At 36.0% G+C, this 26,552-nt stretch overlaps 1 protein-coding gene across 3 annotated transcripts in view; it reads left to right on the top strand.

Annotated features, from left to right (window-relative positions):
• Positions 1-26,552, top strand: part of RP1 (RP1 axonemal microtubule associated) — a 413,345-nt gene that overhangs the window by 7,837 nt on the left and 378,956 nt on the right. For 2 of the 3 annotated variants that reach the window (XM_066266131.1, XM_066266132.1), the window contains one exon: positions 329-8,464. The exons of the other annotated variant lie outside the window; for it this stretch is intronic. In XM_066266131.1, the coding sequence (XP_066122228.1) occupies positions 329-5,934 (5,606 nt within the window). In that variant the 3' untranslated portion in view covers positions 5,935-8,464. Of the gene's footprint in view, positions 1-328; positions 8,465-26,552 lie in introns of those variants that run through there. 3 annotated transcript variants of the gene reach the window in all.

The raw sequence follows: 26,552 nt of genomic DNA on the forward strand, positions 1-26,552 counted from the left end.
TGCTTTATACTTTTCTTTTTAAAATTGCCTTACTTAGAATTAAAATTTTGTGAAGCTCATTGAAGTAGAATTATAACTTTTAAAAAAAAGTTTGTAGAAATGTACCAGATATGACAGTGAACTCCATGAATGAATACAGAGAAGTGAGAAAATATTAATGACATCTTATTTTGAAACTTAGAAAATATGATTGTTTTATACTAATTATTTCTTTTTCCTTTTCTTTTTTCTTTGCTGCATCTTCTATTGGATATATGTATATATAACTCCTCTGTCTTCCATATTATATTTTCATGTGGGGCATCTTTTACTTATAAAATCTTTCAAGTGAGCACACACGTGACTTCAAGCCCAAGGACCCAGATTTATTCTCCTTCTTCTGACAAAATGCATAATAATAATGATTGTTACTCAGACCATTCCTTTGCTCCTGAAAATTACTTGGTCCTAGAAGAAAGGGATTCTCAGAATTTATTGATATATCCTTCTGAAGATGATATTGAGAAATCAATTATTTTTAATCAAGATGGCACTATGACAGTTGAGATGAAAGTTCGATTTAAGATAAAAGAAGAGGAAACCATAAAATGGACAACCAGTGTCAGTAGAGCTGGTCTTTCTAATAATGATGAAAAGAGTGAGATAAGCAGTTTTCCAGGAAAAACAGATGATCTGTCATCTGGTTTAAAGATTGCAGCATGTTCATTGTCTGCAGATGTCTCACCTGTGGAGAAAGGCAATAATCAAGAAGACAGTTTAGCAGAGGAGATAAATACTCAAGTGACAGATCGAGAGGCTGAAATTTGCAGTTCTTCTAGTTGGGAGAATGCTGCTATGGACACAAATGCCAGCCAGGGAACTCAGGATAAAGTAGAGCATCATTTTTATAGGCCCCCTACACCTGGACCAAGGAGAGTGAGACAAAAGAAATCTGTGATAGGGAGTGTGACTTTAGTCTCTGAAACTGAAGTTCAAGAGAAAATGATTGGAAAGTTTTCTTACAGTGAAGAAAGGAAAGATGGGGAGAACAAATCTGAGTATCACATGTTTACACATTCTTGCAGTAAAATGTCATCAATATCTAATACACCAGTACTTGTTCAGATTGATAACAATGAGCATATGGAGTCATCTTTAGAAAGAAAAAAGGAAAACAGACAACTCAAGTCAAGTGTAGTAAGTGCTGGTGTTGTAGAAATTACAAGTCAGAAGATGTTAGAGATGTCCCATAATAATGACTTGCCACAGGCAATACCAGAAAACTTAATTGTGGAGGAAGATATAGTTGATAGTGTAGCACCAGACAAAAAAACTAATACCAAGAACTTAAGAGCTTATGGTAACACCAGTGATAGGTTCTGTCCTGTTTTAGCAGATGCAACTCATTCTTCAAGTAACAACCCTGGAACTGACAAAACTATTTATGAGATCCCAGTTTCAGCAGGATCCTCTCCTGTCACCAGAAGAATTGACAAACTAATTAATGAATTTTCTCAGTGCAGTTTAACAAAACTTCCAAGAAATGAAAAACAGACTTCATCTTCTGTTGCCAGCAGCAAAAAGAATATAAAATCTCAGCAGCAAATGAAAAATTATAGGCATCAGGATGGAGAGATTGCATCTAAAGGAATCCCTATTAAGGCTAAAAGAATAAACACAAGAGGTAGAATTACACAGGAAACCATATTGCAAGATTCACATAGTCCCATTAAAGGAGGGTTACTTTGTAAGGAAGACCTCCATGTAAGTGATACAGTAATTGAAACAAATTATTTTTGTTCCAGAAGTAATCTCAATCCTGTGAATTCTAAGAATTTCCAAAGAAATAAATTAGATTCTACTCAGAGTCCTAAGCTTCAAGGACTGTTAACCAAAAGAAAATTCAGACCACTAAACCAACTAAGCATAGGAAGCTGTGCAAAAAGAGAAATTGGTCATGGAGATAAAGCATTTCCCCATAATGAACTCAGATACTGCAAAAATATTTTTGAAAATCAAAATTTACTTCATATGGTTAACTTTCTTGAGAAAAACCCCAATGCTTTTAGTGGACTACAGGCTCAAGCAGAAAAAGCATCTTGGTATTTGAAAGGAATGGAAAAGAAGAGGTTGGTTTCAAAAGTTAATAATTCACACATAACATTAAAAAGCCAGAAAAAACAAAAAGGGGATAAGTTGAAATCAGGAACTATTGTAAGGAAACAACATGTTAGAACAAGGGCAAATTCCTTAGCTTCTTTGAAAAAAGCTGTTTTTCCTGAGGATATCACCCATTATTCAGTTCAAAATTATATACAAAGATGGTTGCAGGACATAAATGCACATTCAGCTTTGCAACCTAAAAAATTAGCACCAATATACAAAAAGGAAAAGAGTGCGGTAAGTTGCAACAATGATTTTCCAGGAAATAATTACCACATAAATTCTGAAAAAGAAAATAATTCTGTCATAGAAAGTAATAAGCATGTAACTAAAAATGCCAGTTTGACTGGAGATAATCTAGGTAAGGAGGTAGGTAAATTTTTTGACAAAGGTAACACTGAAGAACTCACCGAAGATCTACAGGAGAGCCAGGTTACCTCTCTGGATGACACTTATTTGCTTCCCCCAAGTGAATGTACTTTGTCACAGTCAACTATTGATCACAATACTAAAAGTCAAGTATCTGTTGAAAAATCAGGACCTTGTTTACCCAGTCTTGTTTGCCAAGAAATAAGCCTAGCTTCAAAAGGGCATTTTGTAGAGGCTGCCATCCAAGTAGATCCAATAGAAGAGGCCGCTCCAAAAGACCTCTTACTAGTCCTGTTGCTTCGCCAACTGCAAGCTTTAGTCCCCAGTATTCACAAAACTCAAAATGGTGTTGTTCAAGTTCCAGGTTCACTTGTAGATGTTCCTTTCCATTCCCCAGTATGTAATGCATCCACTAATGTTCTTTTAGCTTGGCTCCTGGTGCTAAATCTAAAGGGAAATATGAATAACTTCTGTCAAGGTGATGCTCACAAGACTACCAAGAGAACTTCAGAAATACTTGCATTGTTGGAGGTTCTAAAGCACATTGCCATCACAGAGGAAGCTGATGATTTGAAGGTTGCTGTTGCCAATTTATTGGACTCAACTACAAATCCCTTTGGACTCACTGAGAAAGGACAAGACATGGTTCCAATAGGTCTTTCTGAAAACTGTTCCACACCTAACATTCAGAGAGTTTCTAAGTGCACTGAAAATGAAGAAAAACAGAAAACCTTTTCTTTCAATGGAAGTGATGAATGTGCCTCTGAAGTTTGTGTTTCAGAGGTGACTTGCTCTCCATGTGAGATGTGCACTGTGAGTAAAATTTATCCTCCAAAAGAGACTTGTAACCTCAGTAATGTTTTTCCCCATAGTGATGGCTGTACTGTGGATCAGACCTCTATGAGTCAGGCTTGTTTCCTAGGAGAGGTCTGTTTACTTACTGATGCTGTGTCCTGTAAGGCTTATGCTAATGAGGAAAACAATACTTATGAGACAGCTTGCCTAACTGATGGGACCTACAATCCCATCAAAGTCTGCAATACCAGTGACTTTTTAAATTCCAAAGAAATCACATATACTGATAATTTGGAATTGCCTGAAGAGTTAGAAAGAGTTGATGATGTTCAGAAAGACCTAAATATTTTGGCAGACTCTGGGTATAAACATGGCTTTAATATATTAGTGTCCCAACAAAATAGCAATTTAAGCCATTGTGGCTTTTTCCCAAATGCAGCTGAACCAGAATTTGATAATGAACAGAGTGCTCTAGATGAGTATATAAATTATTCATTAAATAAATTACAGGATAAAAATGCATATACATCCTTTGATAAGGAAGAATCAAAAACTTCTGAAGAACCAGGCTCAATAACCAACAGCATGACATCAAGTGAAGGACACATTTCTGAATTAGAATCTTTTGAGGAATTAGAAAAGCAGGACATTGATATCTTTAATACAAAAGTAAATGCAAGAGAGCAAGCAACTAAAGTACTGATCCAAAGAGATTTAGAGGCTAATAAAAATTTGAAATTGATAGAATCCCCTACCAGGAACATTACAGAAGAAAGAGGGATTGGTATAATTTGTGAGCCAGTCAGTGGGAGGATGGCAATACCACCATCTTTAGTGTCCTGCTGTGATGCTAAGCAAAATACTGACCTGGAGCTCAGTGAAGGAAAAACTAAAATGAGAGTAAAAATGATGGTGAAAAGCATAGAAATTGGAAGTTGTTCAGAGTCCCCTCTTGATTTTAAAAACTGCTCCAAGAAACCAGAGACTTCTGATTACGCAGACTATAGACAAGACAATGAGAGTGATCAGCCATATAAAATGTCCAGTGATGGCTCCAATGACAATGGTGAAGAGATTGCTCAAGAGAAAGAATACAGTAAAGGGTTGGTTAAAAGAACAATAGAAAAACTTTATGGTAAAGTAGAGATGGTTAAACCATCTTTTTTCTCTGGTTCTTCAAACAGATCTCAGGTTTGTCCTTACAATTCTATGGAGATTCAGTGTGCTAAAAAAGTAGGTCTTTATGATTCTGAAGGTCAGTCATTTGGCTCTTTTGAAGAGATTTCTAGTGGTTCATCTAAGTTGCAGAAATTTGAGGACAAAAGACAAGATAAATGTGACTTTGATGACATGAGTCTCAATTATCATGAGGGAGACATTATAGAACACAGTACAAAACAAAATGATCATAACAGAACCTTCATAGAGGAAGGAGTACTGATTGACAAGGGCAAGTGGCTCCTTAAAGAAAACCATTTGCTAAGAGTATCATCTCCTGAAAATTCTGGCATATGTGGAAATGCAGACACCACATCAGTGGATACTCTACTGGATAATAATAGTAACGAAGCACCGTATTCACATTTTGGAAATTTGGCCACAGGACCAAACATGGCTGACCTATCCTCTTCAGAATTGGAAGAACTGACTCAACCTCTTGAACTGAAATGCAATTATTTTAAAATGCCTCATTGTAGTGACTCTGAGCCTTTTCATGAGGACTTGCTAGATGTTCGAAGTAAAACTTGTTCCACAGAAAGAATACCAAATCACCGTGCAGGGGAGAAAGATAATCATAGGCCAGAAAGAGTATGCACATCTGTCAGTCATGCCTTTACTGCTGCCAACAAAGTCTACCCTGTCTCGGATGGTACTATTAAAAACCAACCACTGCCTGGAAATAACAGTATTCATGGTACACTTCAGGAAGGTGACTCTTTGGATAAGCTCTATGCTATTTGTGGTCAACATTGCCCAATACTAACAGTTATTATCCAACCTATAAATGAGAAAGACCGTGGATTTGCATACTGCAAAGATTCTGATATTGAAAATTCTTTGGATGTTCATTTATGGATGAAAATACACCCCTATATACTAGTGTCAACCAAAAACACATTCAAAGATGAGAATAAAGCAAGGAGTAAAAAGGCATTTATTGATAATGCCATTGGTGATATATTTGATCGACTTTATTTCAATAACACATTTGACTTGATGAATAAAAGAAAAAAATTAAAAAGAATCAAATTATTGGACTTAGAGAAAAAAAATAATTTAAAAAAATTTCAATTACATTTAAAAAAATGGTTTTGTGTGAATTTCTTGCACACATCATTAGTTGTGGGTGATGTTAACTCAAATACACAAGACCTCAGCAATCAGACAAATGAAATCTTTGATGTAGTTGATGAGAATAACAATTTATTAGGCACATTCCAGAGCCCAAGAACAAATGAAGTAATAAGAGAAAATATCAACTATTATTTCTCTTCTGAAATGCTTGGTCAAGGCACCCTTGTTTGCCAAGTTGAGACATCCTTAAATATTAGCAACAGAAATGTATTAAAAATATTTTATATTTTTGATGATGAGAATATTTTCATTTGGGAAGAGGGAAACCAATGAAATGGAAATGACTTTGAAAGCAGTCATGAACAAGAAGATTTATAATTTCAACATTACCATAACTTTTTTTCATCATATGTTTTTTTCCTTGTAATATGATGAAGCACATGGGAAGGTTATGGAGTAGATAACCTCTAAGAATTTCTTACTTTTTCAAAATGAGTTTACCCTAGAAAGCTTGCCCTTTGATACTCCAATTTGACTTTCATTATCATCATTCCTTTATACTGCATTTCCCCAACAATCACAGACTTAGTTTCTATTCTACTATTTTGGAAGTTTCTCTCTGTGTGTATTTTTTCCTGATAATGTATAATTTTCTGTGTCTGTGATTTTTCTCTTAGGACATCATAAATGTCCTAAATGTGGAATTATATTTTTCTTTATGTTGTCAGCTCAGTGAAAAATGTATATTGAACATATTAGTGAATAAATGGATTAGACATAACCTTAAAGCACTTCATTTATTAACTTTATTGATTTGATAAAGGTATGATTGATTGTAAGATCTTCACAACAACCTCTTAAGTTTCTTGTGCCAAACATGTTGAATTTAGTTTTCCTTAGAACATCTATTAAATGAACTTGCAAGTATTTCTGTGGAACGGATGTTAGCATTTTTCTTCAAGATTAGAAAAAGATACTCTACTGCCATAATACCTCTCTAGTACTTTACCTAGAAATTATAATCTTTGAAATATTAGTAAAATGCCAAGAAATTCAAGTAGGTCATAATAAATGAAAAAATTTAAGGCATCCTGTCTGAAGAAAAATTAAAGGAACTGGAATGATTTAACTTGGAAAAAAAAGAGATGACTTTGAAATTTTCAGAATTGGAAAAGTCTTACTATGAGAGAAACTTAACAGATTTATTTCTATATTAACCTGCAGTAATAAAAAGTTAATTCTGTATGAGTAAAAACATGTTGCCCAGAAGAATAAATTCAATTAGACTGTGAACCATAAATCATTTTGAATACTGTGGTTATTTTGCCTGGGACTGAACCTTTATTTTTCTTTATTTTATTTTTTATAGATTTATTTATTTATTTATTTATTTATTTTTGTGACAGAGACAAAAAGAGAGAGACAGAGAGAGGGAGAGATAGGGACAGACAGACGGGAAGGGAGAGAGATGAGAAGCATTAGTTCTTCATTGCAGCTCCTTATTTGGTAATTGATTGCTTTCTCTTATATGCCTTGACTAGGGGGCTATCGCAGAGCGAGTGACCCCTTGCTCAAACTGGTGACCTTAGGCTGAAACCAGTGACTTTGAACTTCAAGCCAGCAACCTTTGGGCTTAAGCCAGCGACCATTGGGGGTCATGTCTATGATCCCACACTCAAATCAATCGGCCCCAGCCCTGCACTCAAGCTGGTGTGCCTGTGCCCAACCCAGCGACCTTAGGGTTTCAAACCTGGGTCCTCTGCATCCCAGTCCAATGCTTTATCCATTGCACCATAGCCTGGTCAGGCTCTTTATTTTTATTTAGAAAGTTAAATTTAACAGGGTAACATTGATCAACAAGTGTACATAGATTTCAGGCAAACATCACTACATCATTTGAATAGTCAATTATGTTGTACACCCATCACCCAAAGTGAAATCATTTTCTGTCACCTTATATGTTTACTTCTTTATGCCCTTCCTGCCACTCCTTCCTCCGCCCCACATTCCCTCCTCCTGGTAACCACTGCACTCATATCTGTGTCCACAAGTCTCAGTTTTATATCCCACCTATGTGTGAAATCATACAGTTTTTAGCTCTTTCTGATTTACTTATTTCAATCAGTATAATGTTCAAGATTCCTTCCTACTCCTGTCTGTGTGATGGTCTAGAAATGAGTTTTATAAAATGTTGATGTCTATTTCTCATGTCTGGAACTGACTCAGAGTAGAACGATTAATGTAATTTTGGAACCCCAATTTGGTAATGAGAAACTAAAAAGTAATTAATTTTGTAAAGAATACATTTGATTTCCATTCACCATGAGTCATAAATCTACAAAACACTATGAGTTGCTATTTATTTCACCCGGTGAAGTCTGCCTCTACATAGAGTATGGTTTTTCTACATTAAATAATACATTCTTCTAATTGAAATATGAAAGCTATAATATTATGTAAGCTTCTGTAATGAGCAAGACTAATTCTGGTGAAATAAAAGGGAAAAATTGTGGAGAAATAATAGAAAGGGGAGAAGAGTTAACATTAATTTTGTGTCTACTGTTTACCAGGGACTGTGGTAGTCTTAAAGATTTATTGTATCTAATCCTTCCTTATAAAGACGCTGTTGGCTTTGTTACTACCTTCTTTCAGATGAGACTACCTAGGAGCAGGAAGCCAGACTACTTTTGTCAGGCTGCATAATAGATATCATGTCAAGATTAGAACCCAATCTGGCCCTGGCCGGTTGGCTCAGCGGTAGAGCGTCGGCCTGGAGTGTGGGGGACCCAGGTTCGATTCCCGGCCAGGGCACATAGGAGAAGCGCCCATTTGCTTCTCCACCCCCCCTTCCTCTCTGTCTCTCTCTTCCTCTCCCGCAGCAAGGCTCCATTGGAGAAAAGATGACCCAGGCGCTGGGAATGGCTCCTTGGCCTCTGCCCCAGGCGCTAGAGTGGCTCTAGTCGCGGCAGAGCGACGCCCTGGAGGGGCAGAGCATCACCCCCTGGTGGGCAGAGCATCGCCCCTGGTGGGCGTGCCGGGTGGAACCCCGTTGGGCGCATGCGGGAGTCTGTCTGTCTCTCCCCGTTTCCAGCTTCAGGAAAAAAAAAAAAAAAAAAAAAAAGGTTAGAACCCAATCTTTTACATTTTATAATCAATGACAATTTTACTACATCTTTATCTTTACATGAGTAAGAAGGGATAAAATATTTTAAAAATTATGTAGCACTCTTCTTAGAGCAGAGAGACAAATTATTTTTGTTTTTAATTTCAAAAGTGTGATAATATAGATGTAACAAGAAGATTAGGGAAATCACACATAACCACCATGAGTTTAGCATGTAGTTTTTAGTAATACTGCATCAAACAATGTCCTAGATGGCTCAGATGATACTGGGGAAAAGATATTGGGAGTAATGATTGTGTAATGTACTGTTTATTTAAAATAAAGAATATCCATGTGTATTGAATTCTGACCCCATTTTATCATTATATCTAAGATCTAGAATATTTCTGGGCACATGGTAAACACCTAGTAAATGTATGTTGAATGGACAAGAAGTGCTTTTGAATGCTTTTTCTTTACATATTATTAACTTTGGATCCATACATGTAGAAGAATATGCAAAGATGCTGAGAGATAGATCTAAGTTTCTTGTATTATATGAAACAATATTTCAATCATGTTTAAAAATGTTTGTGGAAGTAATTTTTTTCTTTTAAAGATTCAAAAGCTGTTTTTTTTATTTTTCACTCTGATTGCATTAAAAATCTTGTAACACTATGAAATTTAGAAGACTAACTGAAACATTAGAGGAAATTTAAGAATGTTACACAGACATGGCTTTTGCTTTAGAGATGAAGTGCCTGAGGGCTGAGGAGGGTATCCTAGCCTATTTAATATGTTCAGGGAAATATACTTGATTTCAGGATCTTAGATCCTAAAGTGGAGTGGTGCAATTATTGTTTATGCCCACCAGATGTCAGCTGTGCTATACACTGCCAGAAGCACAAGTACCCTCAGAAGGAGGACTGCACGACTAACGGGGTGCCTCAAACATTGGGACAGTCTCTGGGCTGCTTGTTTCCGTTTCAAAGAAAGCTGAGGACCCAAGTGTGCAGGCATCCCTAAGTCTTAAATCCAGAAGGTGTAGCGGTGTTAAGAATTAAAGGAAATACGCTGTTAATGGTAAGGAGCTAGAGTTCAATAGTAGAAGGAATATGAATAAAAATGCTAGCTATTATGAATCATCAGAGTTTATCACAAAAAAAAACTGAATTTGGGAAGTGTGGAAGCAACCCATTATCCTAATTTAAGTTGAAACTAAGTTAATGAGTCATTGGTTCAGTAAGGGGTTATTTGTACTTGAAGCTTTAAGGTACTTTACATCTTTAACCTTTCAGTGGCACAAAACACATTCCATTTTCAAGGTTTAAATTGAGGTCTTGATGCTACTTTTCATGTATGTAGGACTCACTTTGTTAGTTTCCTCATCTATAAAATAGGACCAACACTTTAAAGTTTTTATGAGAAGCTACCTTTATAAGATTATTATAAGAAGTTAACTTGAGAGAATGATTGTAAAGCTCTTAGCACAGAGCTTGCTACACAGTACTGAATATATTTTAACTATTTCTTTTTACAAAAGCCATTCGTGTGAATGTCTTTGATATACTTTTTAAAAAGTTGCTGTTTGTTTAATTAAGAATTATTTATCTCTCTTGTCTGACGAGGCGGTGGCGCAGCAGATAGAGCATCAGATAGGGCATCCACCCGGGACACGGAGGACCCAAGTTTGAAACTCTGAGATTGCTGGCTTGAGTGCAGGCTCACCAGCTTGAGCTGTGAGGTAGCTAGTTTGAGCATGGGATCATAGACATGACCTCATAGTTGCTGGCTTGATCCCAAGGTCACCAGCTTGAGCAAGGGGTCACTGGCTCGGCTGAAGACACTCATTCAAGGCACGTATGAGAAGCAATAAATGCACAACTAAAGTGATGCAACAGCAAATTGATGCTTCTCATCTCTCTCCCTCCCTGTTTGCCCATTTGTTTCTCTCTTTCTGTCTTGCAAAAAAAAAAATTATTTAGCTTTCATGAGTGCTAAAATATATAAAAGAAATATAATTTCAACATTTATTCCTATGACCCTTTATAAAGGTAAAGGTGACTAACACTTTGAGTCCTGCTTGGTGCAAAATCATGCTAAGTGCCATATACTTAGCATGATTTTATATATATTTAAATATATAAAATCATATTTAGATTATATATATATACATATATATATATATGTATATATATATCATCTTAGTCCTCACAATAAACTCCTCAGATAGCAAATAGTATCTTTAATGTAGTTGGAGGATTTGAGGTTCATGGGAGTCAAGAAAGAAGCACTTTTACTTCCATGTCTGTACAGGCAGACCTTGTTTTATTGTGCTAACAGATACATTTCATATAAATTGAAGGTTTGCCTATCAGCCTATTTTTTCAATGGGTTCTGATCATAGTTACCATTTTTTTTTAGCAATAAAGTATTTTCTAATTAAGTTATGTACATTGTTTTTAAAAGGATGTAATGCTAGTACACACTTAGTCGGGTACAATATAGTATAAACATAACTGTCATCTGTACTGAGAAACGAAAAAATCTGTATCAACTTATTATAATTCATTATATTTTGGTAGTCCAGAACTGAACCTGCAATATCTCCTGTATTTTGTCCTCATAAATAGCCCCAAGTTTTGTGGACATGCTGTACACAGATCTACTTTGGAAACATAAAATGACTTTGGATTTCATGTTTGTTGAGGCAAAATGGGGTTTTGTAATTGCTCAGGGTAGCAGAGTAAATCAAAATTCTTTTGATCCAAAGTAGAATACTGTTGCTATAGAGGATATAGTATAAATGCATACCAAGTGTTTTATTTAACTTGTTAATTAACTAGGAAACTGGGTGATCTCAAAGGAGCATTTAAAGTATCACACAAAAATAGTAAAAAGAAGAATGCTGAAAGAAATATGGGTCTGTTCAAGAAAATAATTAATTGCATGCATGCCATTGAGCACAACTAATTTTATGGACAAGAATAATTTACATTATTATTTTTTTATTAAACTATTTTTTTCCAATTTACAGGATTGTAATATATTTAAGATAATGAAGCCCTGGCCGGTTGGCTCAGTGGTAGAGCATCAGCCTGGCGTACAGAGTCCCGGGTTCGATTCCCGGCCAGGGCACACAGGAGAAACACCCATCTGCTTCTCCACCCCTCCCCCTTTCCTTCTTCTTGGTCTCTCTCTTCTCCTCCCGCAGCCACAGCTGAGGCTCCATTGGAGCAAAAGACGGCCCCGGGTGCTGGGGATGGCTCCTTGGCCTCTGCCCCGGGCGCTAGAGTGGCTCTGGTAGCGACAGAGCATCGCCCCTGGTGGGCGTGCCGGGTGGATTCTGGTCCGGCGCATGCGGGGGTCTGACTGCCTCCCCTTCCAGCTTCAGAAAAATACAAAAAAAAAAAAAAGATAATGAAAAGCAGATAATCCCTGGGACATGGCCTTAATAAGGCATTTTAGTAATTTTTTGGTCGATTTCAAGGTGTTTTATTATTTTTCAATGATTTAAGTCAGGGGTCCCCAAACTACGGTCTGCGGGCTGCATGTGGCCCCCTGAGGCCATTTATCTGGCCCTGCTGCACTTCCGGAAGGGGCACCTCTTTCATTGGTGGTCAGCGAGAGGAGCACATTGACCATCTCATTAGCCAGAAGCAGGCCTCTAGTTCCCATTGAAATACTGGTCAGTTTGTTGATTTAAATTTACTTGTTCTTTATTTTAAATATTGTATTTGTTCCCGTTTTGTTTTTTTACTTTAAAATAAGATATGTGCAGTGTGCATAGGGATTTGTTCATAGTTTTTTTTATAGTCCGGCCCTCCAACGGTCTGAGGGACAGTGAACTGGCCCCCTGTGTAAAAAGTTTGGGGACCCCTGATTTAAGTGATAAATTATTATTATTATTATTATTTACAGACAGAGAGTCAGAGAGAGGGATAGACAGGGATAGAGAGAGATGAGAAGCATCAATCATCAGTTTTTTGTTGCGACACCTTAGTTCATTGATTGCTTTCTCATATGTGCCTTGACTGCGGGTCTTCAGCAGATGGAGTAACCCCATGCTCCAGCCAGCGACCTTTGGTCCAAGCTGGTGAGTTTTTGCTCAAATCAGTTGAGCCTGTGCTCAAGCTGGCGACCTCAGGGTCTCAAACCTGGGTCCTTCTGCATCCCAGTCTGACGCTCTATCCACTGCGCCACCGTCTGGTCAGACTTAAGTGATAAATTATTAAGAAAATGTTTCCAAGAAGTGAACAGTTTATGATTGGAGAAGTTTTTAAAAACTAAACAACAAACCTTCTAAGAGGGATATCTTGGAATATTTGATGGCTTAAGGCAGATCTGTTCATCCTGTAGTTGTGGAACTGAGCAGTAAATAATACTGCTCATTTTTTTTGTTTTGTTTTGTTTTGTATTTTTTTGAAGTAGAAGTAGAGAGGCAGTCAGACAGACTCTCGCAGGTACCTGACCGGGATCCACCTAGTATGCCCACCAGGGGATGATGCTCTGCCCCTTTGAGGCATTGCTCCACTGCAATGGGAGCCATTCTAGCACCTGAAGAGGAGGCCATGGAACCATCCTCAGCGCCAGGGTCAACTTTGCTCCAGTGGAGCCTTGGCTGCAGGTGGAGAAGAGATAGATTGAGAGGAAGGTGAGGGAGAAGGGTGGAGAAGCAAATGGGCGCTTCTCCTATGTGCCCTGAGCAGGAATCAAACCCAGGACCTCCACATGCTGGGCTGACACTCTACTGCTGAGTTAACCGGCCAGGGTCCAGCATAGACTTTTTAAATGCAATATATTGTGATGGGTTTTAACTATTAGAATTCTTCATAAAGGGTATGTACATCAATAAGCCCTTTTCTATGCATACATATTTTCAATACATTATCAGATTTTACATTCTGATTTATATACTGAAAATATCATAACAATAACAGCAACAATAAAAACAAAAGTTGATGGAGTAAACTGCTTCCTTGCTTGTGAGTAGTTTTTATCTTTTGCAAGACTGATTTCCCCCCTAGCTTCATTGAGATATAAATGGTATATAACATTGTGTAAGTTTAAGGTATACAAGGTGGTCATTTGATACACATGTCAAAAGAAATGTTTACTGTAATAAGATTAATTAACAGATTTTTTTTTTAATTTTTTGACAGTGATAGAGAGAGGGACAGATAGGGACATACAGATAAGAAAGGAGAGAGATGAGAAGCATCAATTCTTCATTGTGGCACCTTAGTTGTTCATTGATCATTTTCTCATATATGCCTTGATGGGTATGTGGGGGCTACAGCAGAGTGAGTGATCCCTTGCTCAAGCCTGCAACTTTGGGCTCAAGCCAGCAACCTTGCACTTAAACTGGTGAGCCCATGCTCAAGCTGATGAGCCTGCGCTCAAGCAGGTGACCTCCAGGTTTTGAGCCTGGGTCCTCTGCATCCCAGTCTGATACTCTATCCACTGCACCACCACTTGGTCAGGCAGTTAACAGCTCTTTTACCTCAAATAAGTACTGTTTTGTTGTAATGGTTAGAACATACCATACACTGATAAAAACTCTCAAGTATACAATATAGTTTTATTAATTGATTTACATGTGTTGAACCATCCTTGTGCTCTTGGAATGAATCCCACTTGATCGTGATGTATTATTTTTTTAATGTGTTGTATTCAATTTGCTAGTATTTTGTTTGGAATTTTTAGATCTGTATTCATTAAAGATATTGGTCTGTAGTTTTCTTTTTTTGTAATGTCCTTGCCAGGTTTTGGTAAGAGGGTTATGTGGCCTCATAAAATGTGTTGAGGAGTATTGCTTCTCTTATTTTTTGGATGACTAGGAGAAGGATAGAAACCAACTCTTCTATGAATGTTTGGTAGAATTCACTAGTGTAGCCATCTGATCCTGGACTTTCATTTTCAGGGAGTTTTTGATTGTTTCTGTTTCCTCCCTTCTAATGGGTCTATTTAGGCTTTCTACTTTTTCATGACTCTGTTTAGGAAGATTGTATAGCTCTAGAAATTTATCTATTTCTTCTAGATTGTTGAATTTGGTGCCATATAATTTTTCAGTATTCTACAATGATTCTTTGTATATCTATGGTATCTGTGGTAATTTTTTCTTTTCATTTTGAATTTTATTTATATGAGTCCTTCCCCTTTTTTTTTCTCATTGAGTCTAGCTAGGGGTTTATCAATTTTATCGATCTTTTCAAAGAATCAGCTCATTGTTGTATTGTTTTCCTATAGTTTTTCTGTTTTCTATTTCATTTATTTATGCTATAATTTTTTACCATTTCCTTTCTTCTGCTGATTTTGGATTGCCTTTGTTCTCCTTTTTCTAGTTCCTTAAGATGTCGTGTTAAATTGTTTACTTGAGATTTCTCTTGTTTCTTGATATAAGCCTGTAATGATAAACAAACTTCCCTCTTCTTAGTGCTTTTGCTGCATCACAGAAATTTAAATATGTTATATTGTCATTTTCATTAGTCTTTTATATCCTTGATCTCTGCTTTTATTTTTTCTTTGACTCAGTCATATTTTAGAAATATGTTGTTTAATTTTCTCTTTTTAGTGGGTTTTTTTTACTTCATTTTTGCAACTGAATCCTTGTTTTAAAGCTTTATGATCAGATAATATGCTTGGTATAATTTCAATCTTTCTGAATTATTTTTTTGTGTGTGACAGAGATAGAGTCAGAGAGAGGGACTAATAGGGACAGACAGATAGGAAGGGAGAGGGATGAGAAGCATCAATTCTACATTTTGGCACCTTAGTTGTTCATCGATTGCTTTCTCATACTTGCCTTGACCGGGGGCTACAGCAGACTGAGTGACCTCTTGCTCAAGCCAGCAACCTTGGATTCGAGCTAGTGAGCCTTGCTCAAATCAGATCAGCTTGTACAAAAGCTGGCAACCTCAGGGTATAAAACCTGGGTCCTCTATGTTCCAGTCCAATGCTCTATCCACTGCACCACTACCTGGTTAGGCTTCTTGAATTTGTTGATGTTAGTTTTGTGACCCAACATATGGTCAGTTCTTGAGAATGTTTCATATACACTGAAGAAATATGTATACTCTGAAGTCCTGGGATGATACATCCTGTAAATGTCCATTATGTCCATTTTGTCTAGTGTGTCATTTAAAGCCAATATTTCTTTATTGATGTTCTGTTTGCCTGATCAATCTAGAACTGTCAATTGTGTGTTGAGATCCCCAAGTATGAATATGTTTTTGTCTGTTTCTATTTTTAGATCAGTTAGTAGATGTTTTATATATTTTGGTGCTCCCTGTTTTGGTGGGTATATATTAAGAAGTATGTCTTCTTGATACAGTGTTACCTTTAGGTTATTAAAAGAAAAATTGTCTTATTTACATGAGTCCATTATCATATGAGTGCTTCTGCACTCCATCTTTCTTTGCTACTGATCTTTTTTTTTTTTTTTTAATTTATTTATTTTTTATTACAGAGACAGAGAGAGTCAGAGAGAGGGATAGACAGACAGGAACGGAGAGATAAGAAGCATCAATCATTAGTTTTTCGTTGCACATTGCGACACTTTAGTTGTTCATTGACTGCCTTCTCATATGTGCCTTGACCACGGGCCTTCAGCAGACTGAGCAACCCCCCGCTCCAGCCAGCAACCTTGGGTCCAAGCTGGTGAGCTTTTTACTCAAACTAGATGAGCCTGCACTCAAGCTGGCGACCTTGGGGTCTCGAACCTGGGTCCTCAGAATCGTAGTCCAATGCTCTATCCACTGTGCCACCGTCCGGTCAGGCTTGCTACTGATCTTTATCCTCTCCCCTTTTATGTTAGTGTTGTCAGATTATCCTTGTTTTTATTGCGATCTTTTTGGAGCTTTTCTTGTAGTTTTGTTTTTTTTTTCTTTGTATTTGTTTGAATAACTAACCCCCCTTTAGTTATTTTCTGCAGTGTGGGTTTTCAGGTGATAAAGTCCCTCAGTTACTCTATGTCTGTAAAGGTTTTTATTTCTCCTTCAGATATGAAGGATAATTTGATGGCTATATACTGCTCCCAAAATTTAGGGGATAGTTCAAAACAAATATGAAGTGTTAAAATATCCCCTAATTTTGTGAGCAGTGTAGTATTCTTGGTTGGTAATTTCTCTCTTTCAGAATTTTAAATGTTTGGGTCCTCTCTCTTCTGTTTTGTAGGGTTTCTTCTGAGAAATATAATAATAACCTAAGGTGTCTTCCTTTATATGTTATATTATTCTTTTATCTAGATGCCTTGAGGATTTTTTTTCATTGCTTTGTGACAATTTCAGTACGATGTGCCTTGAGGTAGGTCTGTTTGGATTGAGGTAACTTGGTGTTCTATTTGCTTCTTTGATTCAAGGCTCTTACTTTTTCCATAGGCTTTGGAATTTCTCATCAATTATTTGTTTAAACACATTTTCCATTTCCTTTCCCTCTTTTCTTCTTTTGATATATGCATTATTCTTATATTGCTCTTTCTGATGGAGTTAGTTCCTGTAGAGCTCTCTCATTTTTTTTTAGTTCATGAGTCTCTCTTTTCTTTTCTCTGTAGTATCTCTAGTTGCTTGTCTTCAGTGTCACTGATTCTCTCCTCTATCTGGCTTGTTTTATTAGCTGAACTAGTTATCTCATTTTTCAGTTCATGTATTGAGTTTTTCATCTCTGTTTGGTTCTTTTTAAAAGTTTCAGTCTCCTTGGGGAAGTACTCTTTTTGTTCATTAATTTGTTTCTTGAGCTCATTAAATTATCTATCAGTGCTTTCTTGCAATTCATTGAGTTTTTCTAGAACTTCAATTTTGAAGTCTCTGTCACTTAACTACAAGGTTTCCATGTAATTGAGATATTTTTCTGGAGATTTTTTTATTATCTATCTGAAATACATCTCTGTCTTGTGTATCCTTGATGTTTGATTTCTTCTTTCTTGATGGCATTTGAGAGTGCTATTTTTAAGAACTCTAATAAGAAACAGTTTTTTCTCAATAGTTTTTACTGTACTATAAGGTTTGGCTTGTGAAATTCTTGGGCAGAACTTTGGTGTTGTAGTGATGTAAGCAGGGCTGCAGTCCATTGGTAGGTGGGGCATGTAGTGAAGGCTTTACAGTTTCAGCTTTATGGCTTTATGTTTTTAGAATTGGTTGTTTCAGTTCTCTGCATTTTCCTTCCCAACATCTCAGGATATCAGGGGATCAGACATGGAGTACTTCTACCTCTTGGGGAGAGTGTAGCTCCAGAGAGTCAGCTGCGTGGGGCCTGCCACCACCCCTCCTAGTTCCATATGGGGAAGGAGATGGGATCTAGGAGGCTGAGGGGTACACTTTGTTCTTCCCTGACACTGTACAGTGTGGGCCACTGTAGAGTGCCAGCAGCAGTGAGTGTGCTTGAGCGCTGTGGGTGTAGTTTGCACAGGGCTGCATGGGCCTCCCTTGGTGGACTAAGGACCCACTGATGGAGTGAACACTGTGTACTGCAAAAGCCAAGCACTTCGGGCCCAGCATGTTCTAATTGAGTGAGTGCTGCAGGCTGAGTGCAGGCCTTGAAGATCAATGTGGGCAGTCCTTGGAAACCTTGCTTCTGGTTGTGCCCACCTTAGTTCAGTTCCTTCCCCTCTGCTTCTCTCTCTCCACCTCTCCTGGCTCAGAATAAAATTCTCTCCCTCTGTCCAGCAAGGAGCTAAAGAAAAATTTAGTCCTCAGCCTTCTCTTCTGTCCAGATTTTACTGTGAAAACTTTTTTATCTTCTGCCCTCTTTTCAATGAATCCCACCTTCGGTTCATTTATTGCACAGATCTTTTAGGTGTGGCTGCAAGCTCAGCTGGGGTTCCTTTACTGCATTATAGTTATTCAATTTGTTGAAATTTTAAGAGGAGAGATCAGAAGTATTACACTGTCATTTCTCCAATGTCACTGCTGATATTTCTTTATTGGTTTTTTATTTAGATGATCTATCTAAATATGTCAATAGTATGTTGAGATCTCCAAATATGATTGTGTTTTTGTCTCTTTTGTTCTGTTAGTAGATGTCTTATATATTTTTGTGCTCCCTGATGCAGTGTGTATGTATAGATTTAAAAATGTTATTTTTTTTATATATAGTGTACCCTTTATAATCATGAAATATCCATCTTTGTCTCTTGTTAACTTTTTTGTCTTGAAGTCAGCATTGTGAGATATTAGTATGACTACACTTGCTTTTCTTTGTGTATTATTTGCTTGGAGAATCATTTCCAACCTTTCATAGTTTAGCCCTCTAGTGTTTGTTTAGTGATATTTCTTTCTGGTCTTAATTTCCATTTTCTTTATGATTACACTAGGGAACAAAATTTTTGTTGCATGCAAAAAAACACTTGTTCTTACCTAATTCAAGTGTGCTGATCTCAAATATGACATTAGTTTTTCTCTGTAAGCTACAGTTTTTATGCAATTCAAGATTTTAGGTTTTCATCTAATTGTAAAATTTTCAACATTTAGTTTAACATTATGAAATAGAATGTCTTCTTGGGCATCATCTTTGTGAAATTATAATAATTTATATAAAGCAGTAAATACACTAATACAATAAAAGTTATGATTGCATCAGAATTTGTCTACAATTTTGAAATAGAACATATTAAAACACTTATTTTAATCATAAAATTTGCGCAAAACTTATTTAAATTCTATTTAAGCATAAATTTGCATTTGTAGCTCTTGCATTTGTGTACTTGTTGAGGACAATCTTGTTTGATGCTCCAGCAGTGGTCTGCTCATCACTAACAGCTCCAAGATTTTTAGGAAACCAATCAAGGTGACTGTTCAGGAAGTGAATCTTAATGCTCATGTTACATCCAATGTCATGGAAAGCCAACAGCATCCTTTGAACCAAAATTCATAGTTTTCTGCTTTTTTGTTGCCAAGGAAGTTCTTTGTTACTGCCACTAAAGACTGCCATGCTGCTTTCTCCTCCTTATTCATCTTCCTGGCAAATTCTTTGTCACGTATGAGGGTTCGAATTTGAGGTCTATAGAATACACCTGCTTTTATCTTCTCAAAAGACAAGGCAGGAAAAGCAGAAATAATATGTTGAAAGCATTCACTTTCTCTATTCAAAGCCTGAACAAACTGCTTCATTAAGCCAAGTTTGATGTGAAGTGGGGGAAAAATGATCCTGTCTCAATTAACTACAGGTTCATTCACAATATTTTGCATCCCTACTTCCAGAGCTTCACGTTTCTGCCACTCCTTTTATGTCCAGTGTTTCTCCCGAGCTCGGCTGTCCCACAAACACAAAAAACAAGGATACTTCGTGAAACCTCTCTGTTGTCCGAGCAGTAAACTTACCATTTTTAGATCCACACAAATGATCCAGTTATGCCCTTCATACTTCAGAAAGTTGAGGATAACTTTTATGTCATTCTTACTAAGTCATTCAATTCAGGTTCGTTAAACTGCTGAGGGGTTAATGACTGCTTGGCATCAGAAGAAGACCCTTCAGATTCTACAACCATTTCCTCATGCATCTTATCAAAATACACTTGATCACCATGTTCACTTTCTTCATCCTTAGAAGAAATAAAACCATTGAAAACTGGAACCAGGAGTGTCTCAGAGTATGGGATAGGTTGTATTGCTGAAGGAATATTATGATATGTGATCATATGCTGGGTTGTTTTTTTTTTTTGCCGATGCCCTTTGTATGGATCAGACAGAAATAACAGTCACTGCTGTGGTCCTTAGGTTCACGCCAAACTATGGCAATACTGAAAGGCATTCCTTTGTGTTTTCCTTTTGTCCAGTCACAAAGAATTTCCTCACAATTATGACACACAATATGAGGAACCCAATTCTTGTCTTGATCGCCAAGGGGAACTTGAAAATAGGCAATATATGCACGTGTCACAAATGATGAAATATTGCGCCTTTGATGTTGAAGTGTGTAACAGCCACATATATAACTGAAGGTGTCAGGACTATTCTTACATTTACGCCTACTTGAAGAAGCCATGATTCAATCTTAAAACAAAATAAGAGGGTGTTCTTATCAGATAATAATTTTTTACATTTTAAAACAACTACAATTATGTAAAAGTGATGTTTATAAAACATTAATTGCCTTGTGGTTATGTTCAATCCAAGAGTCTTTTCCCTTTAACTCCAATTTAAAAACCAATGCATGCCATTAACTGTAACAAAAAGAAATTAAAATAGCATAAAAACTAGAGCAAGCACCAAAAAAATGGATTTCAGATTTGGAATCAGTGATGCAGAAATATATAGAAAAAGTTTTAAAACCTCATGCAACAGAAAATGAAAAAAAAATTGTTCCCCAGTGTTATATATGTTTGCTTTTTATATGTTTTTTACTGTTTAGTGCTTTTAAACCTTATTACTTATTGGGTATATGTATACCTATGATGGCATGAGTCCTTTTTATATACTGGGCACAGTGTAGTCAGATGTATGTTTTACACATATTTTTCTCCCAGTCTTTTACCTTTTTATTTTCTTAATGGTGAGACTTTCACTGAACAAAATATTTTAATTTTGGTAAAGTTCAATTTATATTCTTTTTATGATGATTTCTTTCATATACTATTAAAGAAACTTATGCCTAGCTCAATGACAAAGTTATCTCCTATGCTTTATTTTAAGAATTTTATGTTTTTAATTCTTATATTGATTTGTTTGACCCATTTAATGTTATTTTGTGCATATGGTAGAATAGAATGTAATGGCCAACATTTAATTTATTTCAAATGGCTATCCAGTATTCCATCACTTGCTGTTGAACAGACTCTTCTATTCCCAATGAAATGTTTTGAATTAAAAATGTTAGTCTTTTGTTGAAAATCAGTTAACTATATATTTGTGGAAGTATTTCTGCACACTCTATTTTTCTTCATTGATCTTTGTGTTTATGTGTTTGCCAAAACCCACGGTCTGATTATTGTAGCTTCCTGATATTATAAAAATTTCCAACTTTGTTCTCTTTCACAATTACTTAATGAATCTTGCTCTTTTATTTACCTCTTTTTTCAAACTCTGTTCAACCAGCAGTTGGACACTAAAGCCTGGAGTGGTTAACTTGGAGTTTTCTCATACTGCTGAGTACATAACCAGTAATGTGGCCTTGAGATTTCTATTCTTGGGTGAAAATAGATCCTATAGAACAATGTAGTAGTCAAGTCATTTTAGTGCTGAGAGGCAGTGTGCAGAAAAGTGCCACAGAAGACCATACACAATGACTTTGACCATTTGTAAAGCAGTTCATCATTGTTTTGACTCTCAGATTGGCATTTTGCTATGTTAGAAGGCAGAAAGCAAAAAGGAAGGCTTTTCTGGCATAATTAGATAAACAGTTCTCTTTCCTTAGTTCTATATCTCCTACTACTAGGAAATTATTTTATGGTTACTTCTGATTGCACAGAATTAGTCTTCTTTAAACAATAAGAATTTGAAATTAAACACTCTTTGTTTGTTGCTTTCTTTGGAGTAATATTTCTAATGACTTAATCCCAAGTATTTGTGATTTATATTTGGTTCACACCTACCAATTTGAATTTCCTTATTAATACTTCTATTATCCATTGGTTACATGACTATGCCCTGGAGGCTGGTTCCTTTCTTTCATGTCTTTTATTTTTTTTTCTATTGTATGTATAGACTATAAATTATAGTTTTGCAGCTTTGTAGACAGGAATAAACACTGCTTCTATAACTTTATACTTCATGAGATTAATTTTCACTTTTGTAAATATTTTATTCTTTAAAATTTACAAAGGATAACAGTGTCTATGTAATTTATATATAATTCTTAAGAGGATTTTAGCCTAATTCATTCTTTCTCAACTATTTTTTATTATTGTTTTCTAATGAGATAAATTAAATGTTAAGGAATAATATTTTCTTGAATGGGGTTGAGTTTCGAAGAGCTATGGACCATTCTAGTACTTAAACTTTTTGCCCTTCAAGAACCAGTTTTATTCCTCTGGGAGTGATATTGCCTCTCATGAGAAAGCATGGTCTAGTCTAGTTGATAGAAAAAGAGGTAACCCTATAACAATTACATTGATAATAATAACTTCTCTTTATTGAGTGTATGTACCAGACACTGTACTATGTGCTTAATTAGTGTTATCTGATATAGCATTCATAAAAGTATGTGTATATAATTTCCATTTTCTGAATGAAGAAACTGAGACCAAGAGGTTGTTACCTTATCTAAAACCAGATTTCAAGGTGTATATCAGAAGAAAGTTCTATGTAGAACTCAAAGATCTCTTTCTACTACTCTCTACTCTTCACAATAATATTATTCAAATTAATAAAAAAGTCATGACAGTCTGTGGCCAGATATAGACATATATTGTGTCACTTCAGGTCCCAATATATTGGCTTTCAGAAGTGGTTCAGTTCTTCTTGGTTGGTATTACCTATAGGTCATTAAAGGTTTAGTTGGTCTGTGAGTTGCTTATTGTTTATTATGAAGAAAAATTGGCATGTGATTATAAGGAACTCTGGAAATGAAAAAGGACAATTCTAGAGACTATTTTTATAACCACAAGGTAAAAACATTATTATGTTTTGAAAGAATTCAGATGCATTTTTTCTGTATCTTGATACTTCTAAAGAGCTCTTCATTCACAATATGCAACTCATCATTTAATATTATACTGATTTATAAATTTATATATATGCCTATTTAAAAAGGTAAAAGTAATATGGCATGTGGTTAAAATCATATAGGATAGGCAAATATAAAATGAGAAGATAACCTTTTCTTAGCTCTAACTTTTAAACTCAAAGATAGCTTCAATTTATTTCCATAAATTTAAAATGTATATATGTTTGCACATATACATATATCTCTGGATATACTTTACATTTGCAAAATTGAGATTACAGTATCCAAAAGTGTCATATTTTATATTAGTGATTCTTTTAAAATTGTTCCATTGTGTAGTATTTCAATTTGTCTGTTTCATAATTTCTTTGACTCTTTAAAAATACCTATGTTTATGTCCAAATATTTACTATTCCAAGGAGTATCTTGAGGAATGTCCTTAGTACATATAGTTTGGCATCTTTGTGAGTATATTTGTACAGTAAATTATAGCAGTGAGACTTCAAAGGGTATGTACACTGTAACTATTCATAGATATTGCCAAGCTGCCCTTCAAAAAGGGTACAGGAAACTACACTGATGTCAAACAGTGTGTGAGAAGAACCACTTCACAGTAATGTATATTCTAAAACTAGATTTAGCCAGTCTGATAAATGAAAAATAATGTCTTGTTTTGATTTGCCTTCTTCAGTTATAAGGGAGTTTGTCCATATATTGTTTCTTTGCCACTTGTGGGCTTCTGAAAAATGAATTGCTTAGTCATAGTCTTTTCCATTTTTTATTGTGAAATTCATGTTTATTGGTTGTATGAGCTGTTTAAAAGTGAAACAAATCAGCCCATTTTTCATTTGTATGGCATTTTTTCAACCTTACCATTTTAGTTATGGCTTTTACACATTTTCTTTTATTTGATGTTTAAAACAATAGTGTTGAGGTATAATTTATACAAATAAAATGTGCACATTTTAAGTTTATAGTGTGATGAGTTTTGGCAATTTAGTTCACCTGAGTAATTACTACTTTGATCAAGATATAGAATAATTCTATCATCCCAAATAGTGTCCTCATGCTCTTTGCAGATAATTCCACCTCCTGTGGCCCTAGCAAAGAACTCATTTGCGTTCTGTACTTCAAATACATTTTCCCTCTCTAGAATTTATGTGGAATCATATAGTACATACTGTTCTATTATTAGGATTTTCATCAGCATAAATCTTGACATTCATCCTGTGTGTGTGTGTGTGTGTGTGTAGTTTATGTCTTTTACTTGCTGAGTTATATTCATTTATATAGCACTATTTGCATGTATAATCACTTTTTGTGTTAGTTTTCTAGGGCTTCTGTAACAAATGACCAGAGACAGCATTGCTTGAAAACAGTTCTGGAAGCTAGAAGTCTGAAATCAAGTTAGAAGCAGTGTCATACTCTCTCTGAAGGCTCTAGGGGAAGACCTTCCCTTGCCTCTTCCTTGACATTCTTTGGCTTGCAGCTGGACTTTTTCCATCTCTGCCTGGTATTTCCCCTCTGTCTCGGTCCCTCTCTCTCTCTCTTTTATTCTTATAAAGGCACCAATTATAATTGACAAAGTTAACTCTACTTAAGTGGGATTTATTTACTTTTATTTTTTAAAATTTTATTTAAAGAATTAAACTTAGGGTGACTTTGATCAATAAAAGTACATAGGTTTCAGGTAAACATTTCTATAGTGTTTGAATGGTTGACTATGTTGTATACCCATCACCCAGAGTCAAATCATTTTCTGTCACCGTATATTTGTCCCTCTTTACTCCCCTCCCGCATCCCCTTTCTCTGGAAACCACTTCACTTTATGTATATGCATGAGTCTTAGCTTTATATCCCACCTATGTGTGAAATCATACAGTTCTTAGCTTTTTCTGATTTACTTATTTCACTCAGTATAATGTTCTCAAGGTGTCATCTTAATTAATTACATCTATAATGACTTTGTTTCCAAATACAGTCACATTCACAGCTACCAGAAATAAGGACTTGAACACTGTCAATTGGGGCCATAGTTTAACCCACAACAGTTCTCCTTCTGGTCCTGGAAAATTCATGTCTTCCCATGTAGGAAATGCATTTACCACATTCAACATTCCCCAAAGTCTTAACCATTTCAGCATCAACTTTAAGTACAAAATATTGTCTAAGTATCCCCATCTCAAAAAGTTTAAAATCTCATCTTTCATGTCATCTAAATCAGGTTTGAGTGAGACTCTGAAAATACTCTATTCTGTGCCAAAACTACTTGTCACCCACAGACTTGTAATAGAAAACAAGTTATTTGCTTTCAGAATACAATGGTGAGGAAGGCATAGAATAGATGTTCCCCATTCCAAAAGTGAGAAATTAGAAGGGACAAAGGAGTCAGATGTTCCAGTAGGCCTGAAACCCAGCAGGGCCTGAGAATATTACTCCATGTGTTACTACTTTGTTCTCAGGGCCCTGCTAGGTCAGCAGCATCATTCTCTTGTCTTCCTCCACCTCCTAGGGAGGTGGCCTTGCTCTCTCAGGGTGGTGGCCTTGCTCTCGCAGTCCACCAGGGCCGTGGCTCCACCAGTTTTGACCCTCAGAGTCATTCTTACCTCATTTCATCCTATCTTTTTTCTTTTTTATCTACTGGAATAAATTCTCAAAAACACTGTTAGTCTTCCGTGGTTATCACAGGGGTCCATATCTCTAGATATAAGAGTTCTCTCCAGAGACTTCCTGGATAACTCTTTCTCTACTCCTGGCTTCTGCTGAGATGGTTGATTGGATCCAGAATCACAAACCTAATATCTTTAGCAAATAGTCTTCTTTCCATGACTTTCACTCTATTTCCAGAAAATATCTGGATAGGCTGATAATTTTCTAAATCATTAAGTGCTCATTCTTTTTGGCTTAACAATCCCTTCTCACTTTATTATTTCCTCTTGAGTTTTACCAAAAACAGCAAGGAGAAATTAGGACACACCTTCCACACTTTGACTGGAAGTGTCCTCAGCTAAATAGCCAAGTCCATAACTATAAGTTTGATTTCCACCACTGAATAATAGAGCACAATTCAGCCAAGTTCTCTGCCACTGCATAATAAAAATTGCCTTTATTCCAGTTTCCAGTAACATGTTTTTCATTTCCATCATTTCCAATAATGAGTTTCTATTATGAATAGGTATTCAATTTTACCAAATACTTTTTCTGGCATCTGTCAAGGTGATCAGATACATATTCTCCTATTATGTTAATA

The sequence above is a fragment of the Saccopteryx bilineata genome, chromosome 3, assembly GCF_036850765.1.
Source record: "Saccopteryx bilineata isolate mSacBil1 chromosome 3, mSacBil1_pri_phased_curated, whole genome shotgun sequence".
Taxonomy (NCBI): domain Eukaryota; kingdom Metazoa; phylum Chordata; class Mammalia; order Chiroptera; family Emballonuridae; genus Saccopteryx; species Saccopteryx bilineata.